General features: G+C 48.1%; 5 protein-coding genes across 5 annotated transcripts; 2 read left to right on the top strand and 3 right to left on the bottom strand.

Moving 5' to 3' along the window:
• Positions 1–735: 735 nt before the first annotated feature.
• On the bottom strand, positions 736–3,316 carry BKA55DRAFT_661764 (uncharacterized protein). Its single transcript, XM_046197590.1, has 2 exons — positions 1,523–3,316; positions 736–1,475 (listed from the first exon to the last, which is right to left on the bottom strand). The coding sequence occupies exons 1-2, from the start codon at positions 3,209–3,211 to the stop codon at positions 894–896; spliced, it is 2,271 nt and encodes a 756-aa protein (XP_046051696.1). The 5' UTR covers positions 3,212–3,316; the 3' UTR covers positions 736–893.
• Positions 3,317–4,355: 1,039 nt separating this feature from the next.
• On the top strand, positions 4,356–5,887 carry BKA55DRAFT_638682 (pyridoxal phosphate-dependent transferase). The gene is made up of 3 exons (XM_046197083.1): positions 4,356–5,463; positions 5,516–5,621; positions 5,673–5,887. Exons 1-3 carry the CDS (start codon positions 4,405–4,407, stop codon positions 5,786–5,788), a joined length of 1,281 nt encoding a protein of 426 aa, XP_046051697.1. The 5' UTR covers positions 4,356–4,404; the 3' UTR covers positions 5,789–5,887.
• A 1,110-nt stretch (positions 5,888–6,997) lies between these two features.
• BKA55DRAFT_591796 (cytochrome P450) lies at positions 6,998–8,878 on the top strand (the record flags this gene model as incomplete). The annotated part of the gene is made up of 7 exons (XM_046195307.1): positions 6,998–7,199; positions 7,253–7,385; positions 7,436–7,627; positions 7,678–7,829; positions 7,882–8,120; positions 8,181–8,452; positions 8,506–8,878. 7 exons carry the CDS (start codon positions 6,998–7,000, stop codon positions 8,876–8,878), a joined length of 1,563 nt encoding a protein of 520 aa, XP_046051698.1.
• A 138-nt stretch (positions 8,879–9,016) lies between these two features.
• BKA55DRAFT_638686 (alkaline-phosphatase-like protein) lies at positions 9,017–11,653 on the bottom strand (the record flags this gene model as incomplete). The annotated part of the gene is made up of 1 exon (XM_046197084.1): positions 9,017–11,653. One exon carries the CDS (start codon positions 11,651–11,653, stop codon positions 9,017–9,019), a length of 2,637 nt encoding a protein of 878 aa, XP_046051699.1.
• Positions 11,654–13,326: 1,673 nt separating this feature from the next.
• Positions 13,327–15,318, bottom strand: BKA55DRAFT_561891 (uncharacterized protein). The gene is made up of 3 exons (XM_046192200.1): positions 14,409–15,318; positions 13,864–14,362; positions 13,327–13,815 (listed from the first exon to the last, which is right to left on the bottom strand). Exons 1-3 carry the CDS (start codon positions 14,881–14,883, stop codon positions 13,689–13,691), a joined length of 1,101 nt encoding a protein of 366 aa, XP_046051700.1. The 5' UTR covers positions 14,884–15,318; the 3' UTR covers positions 13,327–13,688.
• Between the last annotated feature and the right edge of the window lie 25 nt (positions 15,319–15,343).

Genomic DNA, 15,343 nt, shown 5'->3' on the forward strand with positions numbered 1-15,343 from the left:
GTTCGTAGGCGAGATCCCTACTTTTGTAGCTATGCTCCCTGACGTGCGAGTCCAAAATCAACTGTTAGTAAGTGTTGCTTTCGTGAGCTGATTCAGCATGTAAATGCTTTTCTGAGCAGCTAGCAGTGAACTACTTCAGCATGCATCACACATCAGCTACATTCACTTACAATATTCACGCTGACAAGGCGAGATGCTCTAATCACAACAACGATGATAATGTGAAGAACAGCTTCTCTCTGGCTGATACACTATTCTCAAGCCCAGCCTCCTTTAGTTCTTAAACTCCCAAAACTCCTTTCCACCTTCAACTTTCTTCAACACTCCAATCTCAGCGCCATCTCTGTCGAGAGCCTTATCTCCCTTATCCCGTCTAGCCCTGCATGCCTTGCATGCCTTATCCTCGGTTTCATTAACTTTGAAACAGGTCTTGCCGTCACCTTTTGTCTGGCGACATTCCCAGAATTCAGTTTCTTCAGTGAGTTCGTGCAGTATTCTCGTCATACTTTCCTCTCCTCGTCTTAGTTTTGAGATCTAGGTGCTTCTTGGTTGTTTTATGGCTGGTGGAATAGGTCGTTGCCCCAGTCTGCAGGGAGGTGTGCTCTCTTTTATAGCCATGATACGTGGTGATTAGTTGCTCCGATGTGTCGACTCCTCCCGTTGAGTTGACAGATTTTGTTTTATCATCTGGTTTCTTGTTAACACTTTGTCCTCGACGGTATGAGGCAGTTGGTCATGTTGATGTACGTCACAGAATAGTTCTGTTTCCGGCGCAAATGTTCACACTGACAAGGCTAGATACATGAATCACAGCATTAATATTATTAGTCCTAATCTCAAGTCGCTCCCATTACCCTTTTTCCCAACCGAGACAAAAGAAAATACATAATTTATCATGACCAAAACTTGAGCTTCCCAGCCCAGCCCGAAGCCTGTCCACCGCCATCATCACCCCCATCAGCATTCCCAAACGACACCTCCCTCGGCTTAACATAGTACAAATCCGTTTCTCTAAACGAATAATCCACATTCGTATTCGACGGCAATATCGCCGACCACGCAGACGGCTGCTCTCCCAAATCTCCACTATCCGTACTCAAACTCGACCCAACGGAATTCCTCTCAGCAGGATTTTCGTAAACGGTTGGTGGGCGCGTGGTATCAAACGATGGGAATTGCTGATGGCGTGGTGAAGAGCGTGATACACAGCGCTCGGGTCGCGGTGAGTCGAATGATGAGAATTGACGTCTGTCGGAGAGGCTTGATACGGATCTTTCGGGACGGGGAGAGCGGAAGTATGTGCGGAGAAGTTCGGGTGATACGGGCTCCGAACCACGGGAGGATCTGTTGGCGGAGTCGGAGGATGAGTTTGTTGAGCTTGATAAACTGCTGCTTCTGTCGTGGTCGATGATGCTTCGGTTTGTTAGGTCTGTTCTTGTCGTTGGACGTCTTGAGAGTTGACGAAGGCCGTAAACCTGCATAGATTAGTATACTTCTTCAGGACGGCGGCGTGGTGACATACCTGGGGTCGCTCGAGTGAAGAGTCACGAGCAGGTTGTTGAGGAGTCTGCCATTCATTGTAACAAGTGACGCCAAGGCGGCCAAACTCGTAAGCTGAAGGAACAAGGAACATGCCAATCAAGAACAGAGCATGGAAGGCTAGCAAAACGTAGCCAAGTGCGCTCGCAGCAGTATGACTCCACAAATCAGGAATCATTCCCAAACAGAGAAGAAGCGCTGAGAGTCGTGAACCAGCGATCAAGACCGGCTTTGACAGCAGCCCAGGTGCCGCACTGACCCAAGCGAGAAAGCCCAATTGAATCACTTCACAAGCCATAAGAGACAGCAACTGTACAGTCCCGAAGCGCTGTAATCCACCGATAATAACTCCCCGAGCAAAAAGAAGAATGAAGGTGACATAGCTGTAATAGTCCTGCGTTCGTGACGGTTCCTCTGGTGTCTGCTTGTGGAGGTTATCGACGAGCAAATAACCCATGTCTTGAGGACTTCGCGACATTCCCCACCAGCAGCCAATGACTAGCAGGACAACCACCACGATGACAAGCAGTGTATAGTAAATCGGGCGTAAGCTGGCGCTGTCGAGTTGATATGTCGTCCAAGCTGTGAGCGGAAGCAAAAGATAACTCAGATAGACTCGTAAAGCGACCCAAATCGTAGCTTTATGCGGTTTCGAAGACCTGTCAATCATCCATCTGCCCGATTGCTGAAACCAATCTCGTGTCCATCTCAAATGAAGCCCGATCTGAATCACCGCGTACAATAGCACGAGAATGACAACCGCCAGCGTCGCAATGTTGGTCCAAGTGTTCATGGTGACCGGAGCGCCCATCACCTGCGTCATATGCTCCAGCCCCGAAGTCCCGCCAAACGTCCCATTGATCTCATGAATCCCATCATGAATACCGTAATACAGCGAATGTCGCCAAACAATACCCCGTCGAGTCATGAGCGTAGACCAACTCGTCGAACTGACCACCGGTTGTAGAAATCCAGGCTGTCGGAGGCTCAGCGCGCTGGAAAAGAAGATGAATTGGATGTATGCGAGACAATCCGCGATGCGCGTGAGATGAGATCGACTTGAACTTCTCTCCTGCCCGGATTCATCATCATCTCGTAACGGATGCACGAGATTGTACCATTCTCTCCACACAGCTGCCAAAACGACCAGAATGAACGTAAGCGCTGGTATCCAGAATGAAATCTCCTGGGACGTGTATCCAATATCTGGTGTTAGAAAACCGTTGAGACAGGCCACTGAGAAATGATCCGGGGCATCAATGTTGATCTCAAACTCATACGCCGCCAGCGGTTTCGGATCTTTTATCTTGAAAAGAACCTCAAGATACTGCATGTAGAAAACCATGTTGATCTGCTTAAACTCCCTAGTTCGACACGTCGCATTCTGAATCTCGCCATTGTAGCGAGTCGTTCCGCCCAGCGCCTCTAAGCTCAATTCAACAGAGGCGTTATCGAGTAGTGATTTCCGACACGATGCTATCGTGGGATAATCCCCGATTATTCCAAGACTAAGCGTCGTTCCATTGTGCTGCTTGTCCAGAAACACATTGAGGCTGTTTGGTTCGTACGAATATGCTGATGAGGATGGGACACTGCAGTCTTTGAACTGAACATATGATGCGTGCGCGGATGAGAAAAGAGTGAATAAAGATATTCGTAATAATGAGTGCATTTGTGATATTAAAAATGATTAAGATGTTGAAGGAATGGATGGGGTCGGATTGGGTTAGATGAGGTCTCGGCTGAGGATGAGATCTCGGCTGTTTTGGGAAGAAGTTGAGAAAGGGAAAATTGTCATTGATGCCTGAGGTTGAGGGACATGCATTGACAATACGTACGTGGGGTCGGACCATACCATTACTTGCCTGGTCTGGTTTGGTTTGGTCTGGTTAGTGTTGCAACTGAAACGCTGCGGTCCCGGCGCAAGTGCCGAGGCAGACTCGAGTCAATCGAGTTCAACATGGCAGCCACGCACTCTCAGAGGTAAAGTTAGTTGCAATTACTGTTCAGCAGTGTGCAATACATGTCACTAAGTTGTTGAGTTTTAAATATTTCCTTCAGAGTCATTCAATGACTTCTTCATGGTGAATACAAGAATCAATCGCCACTCGGCGTCTCCGAGGTTTTGAGTTCTAAAACGCCTAACGGACCATGAATTATCCGGTCGTCGTCGTCGCAGCCAAGTCCCCCTTTTATTTTGCCCCCTTACTAACAGCGCACAAACGTCGCATTGTTCAAAACCTTCAGTACCAATAAAGTCGCATCAATCTAATCAGCTCTCAATCGGTCATCAAAACGGTTGTGATCTTAATGCAACCTTCTCTGACTAATTGAGCGACATGATTGGCCTTTCGGCAATAGACATGAAGTGTACATGAGGCTAGTCTGGATTGGGTTAATTTGGCACCTGATGGATGCTTCACTTTGCAGCCAATCTCGAAACTACAGAGATTTGGGAACTCTGTTACGCGGTCTATAGTGGGACATTATGCAATTGGTTACGGAATAGCTGTGAGAATATGGATATAAAACAGGTTATCCGATGCCAGCTGCATTAGCCCTCGAACGGTGTTTTAGATGAACCCCATTTGTGCACGTAGCTATTGTTCCTGGTGAACCTTGAGATCTGTTACTCTGATTTGCCAATTTCCTCAGCTGGCTGATATTGTTCCCATCATCTGACGACTGCCGACAAAGAAACCCGAAAGTTTGCGACAAACACTTCACACAATTTTTCCAAGTGGCGCCCATCAACCGCTAAAAAAACTAGCCCTACCCTGAATGCCAGCCCAAAACTAAAAATACCCACTTCCCTCCTCCGATCCTCTTCCACCGCCTCATCACTTCTCAACCCATCAAAAGCCCATGATGTCCTCCTCGTGCTTCTCATCCCTCCCCGCGCAACCAACCGATGAGATCTTTGATCTCCTCGCAGCTTACAGAGCCGATGCCTCCCCTGATCGCGTTAATCTCGGTGTAGGCGTCTACTGCACCGACGAGGGAAAATCATGGCCCTTGGATGTAGTAACCCGCGTTGAGAAGCAGCTCTTCGAGGAAGCTAGTCTTACCAGACATGACTATCTTCCCATCGAGGGTGATCAGCAGTTTCTCAAGGTCGCGAGGGATTTGATCTTTGCGGAGCAGGATGATTTGAGTATTGCGAGCGTGCAGACTGTCTCCGGCACCGGAGCGAATCATATCGGTGCGAGGTTCGTGGCGGATTACTTGAGACCGCAGAATATCTGGGTGTCGGATCCGACGTGGGCTAATCACCATATGATCTGGGAGTCTGTTGGGTTGAAGCCGAGATTGTATCCGTACTACAAGAAATCGGATTGTTCCTTGGACTTTGAGGGCATGATCAAGACACTGGAGGAGCATGCTCAGCCGCGCGATGCTGTGTTGCTGCATGCTTGTGCGCATAATCCTACTGGTCTTGATCCTACCAAGGAGCAGTGGAAGGCCATTGCGGAAGTCTGTCAGCGAAAACAGCTCTTCCCATTCTTCGATGCAGCGTACCAGGGTTTTGCATCCGGAGATCCCGCTGAGGATGCATGGGCGATTCGATATTTCTTCCAACAGCAGCCTCGACCCGACATGATCGTCGCGCAGTCTTTCTCCAAGAACTTTGGTCTGTACGGTCATCGAACAGGTGCTGTTCATCTTGTTCTCGCCGAGCCTTCCAAGGAGATCCGAGATAACGCATACTCGACGTTATCGTACCTTCTCCGATCTGAGATTTCGATGGCGCCAAAATATGGATCTACTATTGTCAAGACGGTTTTGGATAGTGAGGAGTTGACTGCGGCTTGGATGGCGGATCTGCAGGTTATGAGTAGTCGTATCAAGAGTATGCGACAGGCTCTTTATGATGAGTTGGTTCGCTTGGAGACCCCTGGTACATGGAATCACATTGTTGATCAGGTGAGTCAAGACGGCCTACAAATTGATGGCGAGGAAGTACTGACAGTTACAGATTGGTATGTTCTCATACACTGGTCTCTCTCCTTTCGAAGTCAAGACCCTTCGTGAGCGATTCCATATCTACCTACTCAACTCGGGACGTATTTCTATCTCCGGATGTAAGTTTCTATTTACAGTTCTTGGTCTTGGCTTTTCTAACGGTTTAACAGTGAACAAGAGAAACGTGCAATATGTCGCCAAGGCAATTCACGATGTCCGAACCCAGGGCCATGGACTTAACGGAACCAACGGTACAAATGGCACAAACGGTGTCAATGGGCATTAGATTTATCTTTCATCATAGAATATAAGAGGCAAAATACCCTCCCGGGTCAAAATAGAGATCTACTTTTTACAACACTATTACGGTAGTTCAATTCATGAGACAACTTGTCGCATTACTCGCCTAACTGGATAATTCCTCTTTTTTTCCCCTTTCTCTTATGGCTTAACGAAGCTTCGTTTTACTGGTCTTTCTGTTAATCTCTGTTCGGTCTCTAACTGAAGGGAAAACGCGGGGTGAAGGTGTCACTTGGAGTCAAACACGATGGTCCGATGCCGGGCCGAGCTCGGCTATACAAACGCGCCGCAGACGCACAAAGCAAAGTAGGTATTTACAAACAATTCACAACTAGCAGTAGGGAGCAAAAAAGCACTCTTAACCTATCTCTCATAAAAAGAGGCTAATTTACCGCTTTTAATTGCTAGTACATTCGTTGGAGGTTGGCAGATTAAGTTTCTGTAAACCTTACTAATATCTCAACGAGATGGGCTTAGGCACCATATGAAAATAAACCCGCTTTTGGCGTCGGCATCTCAGTTATAATAACACTCTTTGCAAATCGGATCTATCATAGCAGCACCTGGGCAGATACGCTAGGTCTAGTAAGGAAATCTCATCGCACCCTGATCTGATCCCTGTGACGAGGTCAATTTCTTGTACCTGTATCACGGACTGCGATCGTCAAGCCACTTCACCAACCCACCATTTGGATCGCGGACATTGTCATCCCGATCAGTCAAACAATGTAAAGCCATTCCAAGATCAACCACCCAGATTTCTGCAAGCTGTGTGTAGCGTGCTGAAATGGCCAGTCAGAGGTTCTCCAACAAGCCAGTTTGTTGGTGGACGACACTAGTGCTGGCTTCATGTAACACAATCAGATGGTAGCGCCATGCTGGTGGAAGTGTTTGTCTGCAAGGCTGGCTTGGCGCTTGTCTGCCATGGTTTATCGTTCATTTAGACAGGAATTTTGCTGCCATTAGAGTCGGCGATTAGTATTCATGATGGGCTTGTTGGTTGATGGCGTAACTTAGCCCAGTTCAGCTGTTCTTAAATGGTTAGAGATGATAGCAAGGGGTCTGGGGTTCTGTGTTTGATGAGATGCTTTTAAAAGGTGGGGAGTGCCAGAGGTTTGAAGGCTGTCGCAATGACTGTTATTTGCCTTGGTCGTTATCAAGACTTCTTGTATCAAATCCTCAACGTTCTGTGATCATGGAGTTCGGATCGCTGTTCATCTGTACTGGTTTCGTAACTCTCGTGTATATATGCTTTACAAAACTCCTCGCCAAAGCGCCGCGTAATACTCAGTTACCTCCTGGGCCCCGAGGCCTCCCTCTTATTGGTAATGTACTAGATCTCCCTCAAGCCGGCGAATTCGAGGCACACCACTGGGCAAAACATAAAGACGTATATGGTATGGCCAACTAAGCCCATGATTCTCTCATACATTGACGATGAGCGCGTCAGGGAACATCAGTTCTGTTACAGTCTTCGGTCAAACCCTCGTCGTCATCAACGATGCGAAGCTAGCTCAGAAGGTCCTCAATGACCACTCGGCCAAGCATTCTAGCAGGTCAAAGATGATCTTTGCCGGTGAAATGTCAGTTCCCAGCTCTTTCCATCATAACACAGCTCCCTTACAAGTAACAGGGTCGGCTGGGACAAAACCCTGAGTTTCCTGCCATACAACGATCAGCTTCGTAGTCATCGAAAGAAGGCCCATATGTGCCTCAAGTCAGAGGCTAGCGTGAAGTCAAACGATGCTATACAGGAATCTGAAGTTGGACATTTTCTGTTGCATTTACTGATAGATCCTGACCGCTTGGTTGAGCATATTCAGAAGTCTGTTCCGGTTCAAAGACATCTGGTGACAGCGCTGACATTTGCTCCAGGCAAGCTGGCTCGGTGATCGTGAAAGTTGTCTATGGATACACCGCTGAGCAATTCAAACCTGATCCTCTACTCAGTACGGTACGAAAGGTCGTCGATGAGTTTGGCATCGCAGCCAAACCTGGGGCCTTTATGGTTGACCTCATCCCGATTCGTAAGGTGTCAAAGGTTCACTGAAAGATTGTGTTCTGACCCGTTCATTATAGTGAAATACATCCCCGACTGGTTCCCCGGAGCTGGCTTCAAGACTATAGCAAAGCAGTGGAGAACCAACCTCGAAAGCTCGGTCGAGGACCCAGCAGCATTCGTGGAACATCAAATGGCAAACGGGAGGGATAATACATCTTTCCTGTCTCAGCTGATGCAGAAGAAGGGCTTGACGGATAAAGAAGCTACTGAGAACAAATGGTTGGCGGCATCTCTTTACGCTGCAGGTGCTGATACGGTATGTGAAAGCCCTGAGTAGAAAGTCGTCGGTCCATGATTGGGGCTAACCGTAGAACAGACCGTGTCTGCTATCACGACTTTCTTTCTCGCCATGACACTATTTCCCGAGGCTCGGGAAAAGGCCCAGAACGAGATTGACGAGGTCATCGGGAGTGACCGCTTGCCTACACTGTCCGATCGACAAAGCTTGCCATACCTCAATGCGCTTGTGAAGGAAGTTCTTCGATGGCATCCTGTCGGGCCAATGTGTCTTCCTCATACAACCTCTCAAGACGACATTGTCGATGGGCATCTTATCCCAAAGGGTGCGATGATACTTCCAAACATCTGGTGCGTGTTCTTATCATTTTACATTCTCGAATCAAGGTACTCACATGTTGAAGGCAAATATGTCATGACCCAGCGATATATCGCAATCCTATGGCCTTCAAACCAGAGCGCTTCCTTGGTCCGGACGCTGAGACAGACCCGGGTCGATTTGTCTTTGGCTTTGGTCGAAGAATATGCCCAGCGCAAGCCATGTCGGACAAGACGCTATTTCTCAATATGGCGCAAACACTTGCTGTATTCGACATCGGAGTGAAAGAGGGCGCTGAGATGCCCAAGGCTGAGTTCACGTCTGGAGTTGTCAGTCATCCAAAGCCGTTCGAAACTATCATCAAGCCCCGATCTTCCGAGCATCGCAAGTTGATTGAGTCAATTGAACGCATTCATCCATGGCAAGAGAGCGATGCAGAAACTCTTGCAAGTCTGTAAGGTACTTCCACTCAGTGCCCTGCCTAAACGCAACAACAGAATAAGTCGGCTCATGACGGTCATGACACAGAACCAGTATTGAAGAAGAAAATCAACGCATAATATTAAAATATCTAGTCATCCATATTGTTCATAACATCACTCCTGGTGATCGAAACGCCAACGCCTGCTATTCTCCTTAACAAACCACCTCGTAACAAAAGCCCCCTCCTCCGCCCACTCCGCAACATCCCTCCCAAACCTCCCCTCCACACTCTTAACAAACTCCGTGAAATCCAACGCCTGCACTGAATCATGCTCGTGCGGATCCTTCTCCAGATCCGATAATCTCCAATCAACGTTCTCTATCACCGGCACGACGAGATGTCTGTTCGGAAACCTCGCGTCGCGAACTGTGAGCATTGCACGTCCGGGATTCGTAACGGTGAATTGCCACTGGCCGGTGCTGTTGTCTGTGTTTTGGGTGCGTAACGGTCGGAGGAGTGATTGTCCTTCGTAGTTATTGATGAGAGATGAAGCTGCGTCGCGGCTGCTGGGGCTGAGAGAACCGGTTTCGAGAAGGATGTCGAGAATGGTGGGGAGGACTTGTGTCGAGTGGACTGCGTCATCTATGTTGAAGGGTGGTAATTGAGGATGCGATAGAATCAAAGGGACGTGGTCAACGCCGATGTTGGGGTTGTAATATGGTGAAGCGAAGTCGTTTTCTGGAAGTGAAGTACCGTGATCGCCCTGGAAAATAACTAGTGTCTCGTTTGCAATGCCCTGTTTATCAAGAACATCGAGGACTTTGCGAATCCAGCGATCGTCGTAGCCAATTGTATTGACGTAGCGAGACATCATATCTAGACCCTTTGCCAAAGGCGTATACTTTTCTGTCTTGGGCATATGAAATCGATGGTGGCTTGTACTCGTTAAATGAGTCAAGAACACGCGACTCTTGGCCTTTACAGCGTCTTCGAAAATATCGGTGATGTAATCCTCCAACGGATCCTCCTCGAATGCGAATTCGTTGATGTTCGGTAACGTAACAGGACCATGCTTCGCATTATCGCCCCGAAGATACTCCCTCCCAATAGTATTCTTCATCGGAAATCCCATCGCAGACATCAGATTATACTGATTATCGTAGTCGAGCGTTGCAGCTTGGAAGAAATAAGAGTTCCACTTATCCTCTTTGTTCATGTTGTCGTTCCACTTCAATTTCGTGCCTGAATGTCCATCACGCTTTGACTTGGTGTTTTCGCTCAAGGCCTCTGCTTGGTTCATGGCCTCGAAAATATGCGGTAAGCAGGGCTGATAAATATGGTGACTGTGCTCGAGGTTGAAATCGCCAACGAGAGGAGCGATACCGCAGACTGTGCCAGTCATGCTCTTGAGAGTATATGTTCCAGCGGTATGCGCATTCGTGAAGTGAATTCCACCCCGTTTCGGCTTTTCAGCATGCTCAAATCCATCGTCATAATCTCCAGTAATAAAATTCGCTGTCGGTGTTAAACTGGCCAGCTTGTCTTGAACTTCTTGCGGGAGCTTCTTATCGGGAAATGTATCAGCGAATCGATTCCAGATCAATCCGTCCTTCTTGATAGGAAAAACATCATTTCTGGTGCTTTCAAGAAAGAACATAACCACGTGACGAATGTTGATATCCTTTAACTTGCCACGAAGAGATTCTCGTAGAGGGTCATCCAGATTCGAAATCTTCAGGGGGTCGGATTCAGCGCTGTAGTGAGGTTTCTCGTCATACCAATCCTCAAAGCCTCTTGGCAATGCGTTTTTCGGGAGCCAGCTCAAAGGCGGAGGTTGAGTAAGAGCAGTGCGCTCGTCCCAGCTTCGTTGTATGCCTTCACCGAAAACAGAGGGAAGATCATCGAGGAATGGCGATGTTGAAGCAAAGTCCACGAAAGGTAAGAGGCCGCTGGTCCACGAGAGGAAGATTAGAGAAGGATCCTTGGGTCGGAGGAATGTGAGTGTGAAAAGCGCTGTTAGAAGAATGCTGACAACGGGATAAGGTAATATGCGTAGAAATCGGGTACATCTGGATCCGCGTGCTGGTGAATCGCCTTTTAGTGCCCGTACCGAATGTCGTGGTGTCTTCGATGACGATCTAGACCTGTCCTTGTACTCATCTTCAGAGTACTCATCATGACTCGACCCGCTCTCACTGTCAATCCACTGCTGCACGTTATCTCTCTGTGATAACTGATCATAAGCGTTCCTCCTCCCAAAACAACAGCAGCAAAGTTTGCGCGCAAGAAAGTTAATCGGCCAATTAACAATATCACCTCCCCACCCAAAAAGCCCATAGCAAGCCGTTTGAAGCACGCCACTAAAACAAGCACAAAGACACAAAACGCCCAAAAATGCAGTAAAGCCCGAAAAGATGATCGCTCTCGCCGACGGATCAGCTATAAACCCAATGTTGCGCCAGTGAATCTCAGATCCAGCGACAATGTAAAACGAAACGGAAACAATGCAGAGTAAGACATTATAAGTTATTAACAAGAATGCAAGCGCTGTGACAAAGGTTCGTAGCTTGCCGGGAAAACTGGGGACCCAGTGGCTGAGAAGGAGTCGGATGAGGAGAAGGAGAAGAATGTCCTGCGTGAAGAAGGAGAAGAAGAAGAGAAGCATGCGCTTGGGGGCGACGCTGGATCGATGGTTGTGAAGATGGACTCCTTTTGCGGCGCATACAGCTAATGTCGTGAGAGCAAATGCGAACCGTCTGTTGGCGAGTTTAGAGCAGATGAGTGAACTCAACTTCCTCAACGACGCCATCTTGGGCCTTGTTTAGGCGGAAAAGGGAGAAGAAGAAGAAGAAGAAGAATAAGAAGAGAAGGCGGAATTTCCTGTTGAAAGGAGCGCGTGGAAGGTACTACCACGCAATCGGCCCTAACACTGTTACACTCAGTTTGTTTGCTGCTTTTATCGATGGAACATGGTTTTTGGTAGAACTGACAGGTAGGGAATACGACGGCGGACACAAAAATCTGGGCGTCTGTCCGATAAATAACGCTCTTCATCCCGTGCCGCAAAACCACAAAACGCCCCCCGTTTTCTAACAACGATCTAACGGATAACGGACGATCTAGACCAAAGATGCAATGCCAGGGTCCACAAGCTTCCCCCCTGGGTCAAGTTGGCACTTGGTAGGCTGGGGCGTAGCCATTGTTGTTTGGCTGCGCCTCTGAGTCTGTTGGGTAAAGATCCATTTTCGTTTACCGTATATCGACCCAGCGGGTGGAGTCGCAATCTCGAGGATGATGCCTCGTTACGGCCTAGCCAATTGTGGCCCCGACCCTAGCAGTGAAGATCTAGCCAAGACTGGTTAAACTTGGGCAAATCTACTAACAGGGTTTCTGTCACGCTGCGACTCTGGGTCTAGACCAACGCTTCCAATAATTCAATTCAAGTCTGTCTCAAATCTCATTCAAGTCTAAAAAAGCAAGAAAGGCTCTTTCTAATTTGCCAGATCAGTTTAAAAACTGCATATAGCTAATAGAAGCAGGGCAGAAATTGCTTTTTTAGACTTGAATTAGACTTGAATTGAATTGTTGGAAGTGTTGGTCTAGACTAGGTCTGGACTAAAGCTGGGGAGACAGCCCCTGAGTTTGGTGGAGCTCAGGGTCCTGTTTGGCTTGCCTGGTTGGACTCGGGTTAAGCTTTTGGGATTGTCTTGTCACAAAAGCTTAATTAACCTGACATTTTACGCGTTCAACTTGCGTAGGATCTGGAGGCTTTGATGTTGTCTTTTATGCGACAGTGATTAAGTTTATTCGGTAGATGCCGAATAGCAAGCAGAGTCTTCGGCATGTGCAGACGTTGGTTGAGTTTGATCACCAAGGTTGTTGAGTCCTGGTCTCTAATGAATTATGGACCAAGGTGGTGATCAACCCAACCCCAACAGCGAAGCGGAATTGAGGCGTCGAGTTTTATTGCCGTCGCTCAAGCTCCCCGCATTTATGCCGTCGCCACTGTCTTTTTTCGCTCACCGAACAAATCCCAGAAATATCGCGTGCATTTCCAGCTCTTTTCGCAATGGTGCTTCCCCTCATCATCGCCGAGGAAAGTCAATTCTCGACTCTTCGATACCTCGGGTAAAAAGCACAAAATCTCAAATGGGGCTGTGTATAGGCCACTTTACCTACCCTGGAACCAACCGGCAAATTGTAATCGCATCGCTTGGAAATTCGGCAACTGAGGCATTTCACTACCAACACGCAGTCACACATCCAGCTTCCTAAATCCTGATTTTTGTATCGCGTGACTTTTTTCTCTGAGGTGCATGAAAATGACTCGCAAGCTTGTGAGGCTTATTTGGCGCGTTTCACCATTTGGGTTTATACCAAGATTTCGTCATTAACCCCGGTAGGGCTGATTTCCCCGGTAGTAGCATAGATTAGATAACGATAAGCTGGTATCTTGGGGTTATTTGCTTGGTGAAGCGCGAGATACAGCAACGTGAAGACGTCAGCATGGAACTGAATGACGATGAATGTGTATAATATTTTTCCAATGAATTGATGAAATCAACTGCCGTCTCGCGCGGGCGCCGAAATACCGGTATTCGATTTAGACTATTTTTTAAACTTCATATTTGCTTCAGGTGTGCTAGCGCTAGCAAGACCATATTCCCATGCTCATCGAATCACCGCCAGGCCCTTTAACGATACGCGCAATGCCTTTCGGTCTCCCGCGGATTATTACCCCATCAGACCATTATACCAGTTTACACTTCATCGCCTCCCCATTGCTTGGCCTCAACACGCAACACTGATCCCAATGCTGTCGTAATCTGATGATCGCAGAGGTTTTACTGGTCCAACATGTCAAAGATGGCCTTGACCTCTGGAACCTTCGCCTCAAGCTCCTCCCTCGTCTCCTCCCAAACACGCGCCTGAGCAGCACGACCACTCTTCCTCACCATGAAAGGGGGGTAGCTAAGTCTGAATTAGTACCAAACGTATCATATCGTGCAGGTCACTTACTCAGCAGTATCGAAATCCTGTATAATCTTGCCATGAGCGTCCTCCGTCGCCGAAACACCATTGACCAAAGCCGTAGCACAAATCTGCGGATCTCTCGCTCCAAAGTTCATAATCAACCGTGGAATAAGCTTCGCCTGGTTAGGATTCGTAAGAGGTGTCCACGCAGAACCCGGATCAGCGCTGTTGATGGTGACTTTGCGGGGAAGTTTCTCTGTTGCTTGAATAGCAGAGACTCGAGAGGCGAGTTCGCGGGCCCAGTAGAGAAGAAGACCCTTGGAGCGACCGTATTGATGAGCTTGTTCCATGCCTTCCTTATTGTTGCTGAGTTTCTTGAGGTAAGAGCCTTTCTTGGGCACGCCCATTGTGAAGGAGGAGGGGTAGATGCCAAAGGTTGTTACGAAGGTGAGAACGGGAGGGGAGGGGTTGGAGGGGGAGGATTTGAGGAGAGGGAGGAACAGAAGAGAGAGGAGAGCACCAGAAAGGAAGTTGACTTGGATGGCTGTCAAGCGTTAGTATCTTCCTAAGTTTGAGATCGATAGACTCACAAGTTTCCCAGCCCTCAGGCGATTCACGACGATTAAACGCCAGAATTCCCGCAGTCATCAAAACATGATCAAGATGCTCCAAATCCTTGGCCTTCCTCCCAAGTTCCTGGCATCCCTTGAACGTCATCAAATCAGCCTGCCAGACCAAAATCTTGGGCACCGGTTTGCCCGCTTCACCCAACTCCTTCTCAATCTCCTCCTTCACACCACTGCAATCCCTCACATCAACGAGCACAAGCGTCTCAACATCTCTCTGCGCAAAGATCTTGGCTGCCCGAGATCCAAACGCTCCATTCGCACCGGTGATGAGCGCCGTTCGCCCTTTGTACGATTTTGTAGTCACGGTAGGTCTTCCATGCCGCTGTTTGTACAGACTCTGCCAGGGGAAGTACTCTTTCAGAAAGAGGGGTACGCCGTACGTGAGGATAAGAACGACGAGTGCCGTAGCGACCGCGAAAACGCCCAGATTGGCCATTCTGATGATCGTGTGCAGGTGAATGTTGTGTCGCGTGTTGCAGGAACGAGTTGATAAATGGTCTGAGGGAACATACGGTTTGTGGGGTAAGGAGCGGAGCGGAACAAGGTTTCGCCTCTGTTCACCGACTCTTCAGCTGAGACATTTGGACCTTGGGAGATGGAGAGATGAGCTGATGAGATTGATAAGATTGGTCAAGATCAGTTCAGTTGTCGGAAGGAATTCGTATTCGGGATGTTAGGTCATCGAACGGTTATTCTCGCTTGGTGATGGAGTTGGTGGAGTTGCGACGTCATGAGGCTTTGACGCGTTGCGACGCGTAGAAGCGCGTTTTTAATGACGTGAATAAAGAAGGCGGGATCAAGCCGGAACTGATCCGATACTACTCAAGGGCTCTCACTATAGACATAACAAGGTAACTTAGCTAAGATTTACTACAATTATTTTCTAATCAAGTCAA

This window comes from Fusarium redolens (genome assembly GCF_020744475.1).
Source record: "Fusarium redolens strain MPI-CAGE-AT-0023 chromosome Unknown BKA55scaffold_5, whole genome shotgun sequence".
NCBI classification, from domain to species: domain Eukaryota; kingdom Fungi; phylum Ascomycota; class Sordariomycetes; order Hypocreales; family Nectriaceae; genus Fusarium; species Fusarium redolens.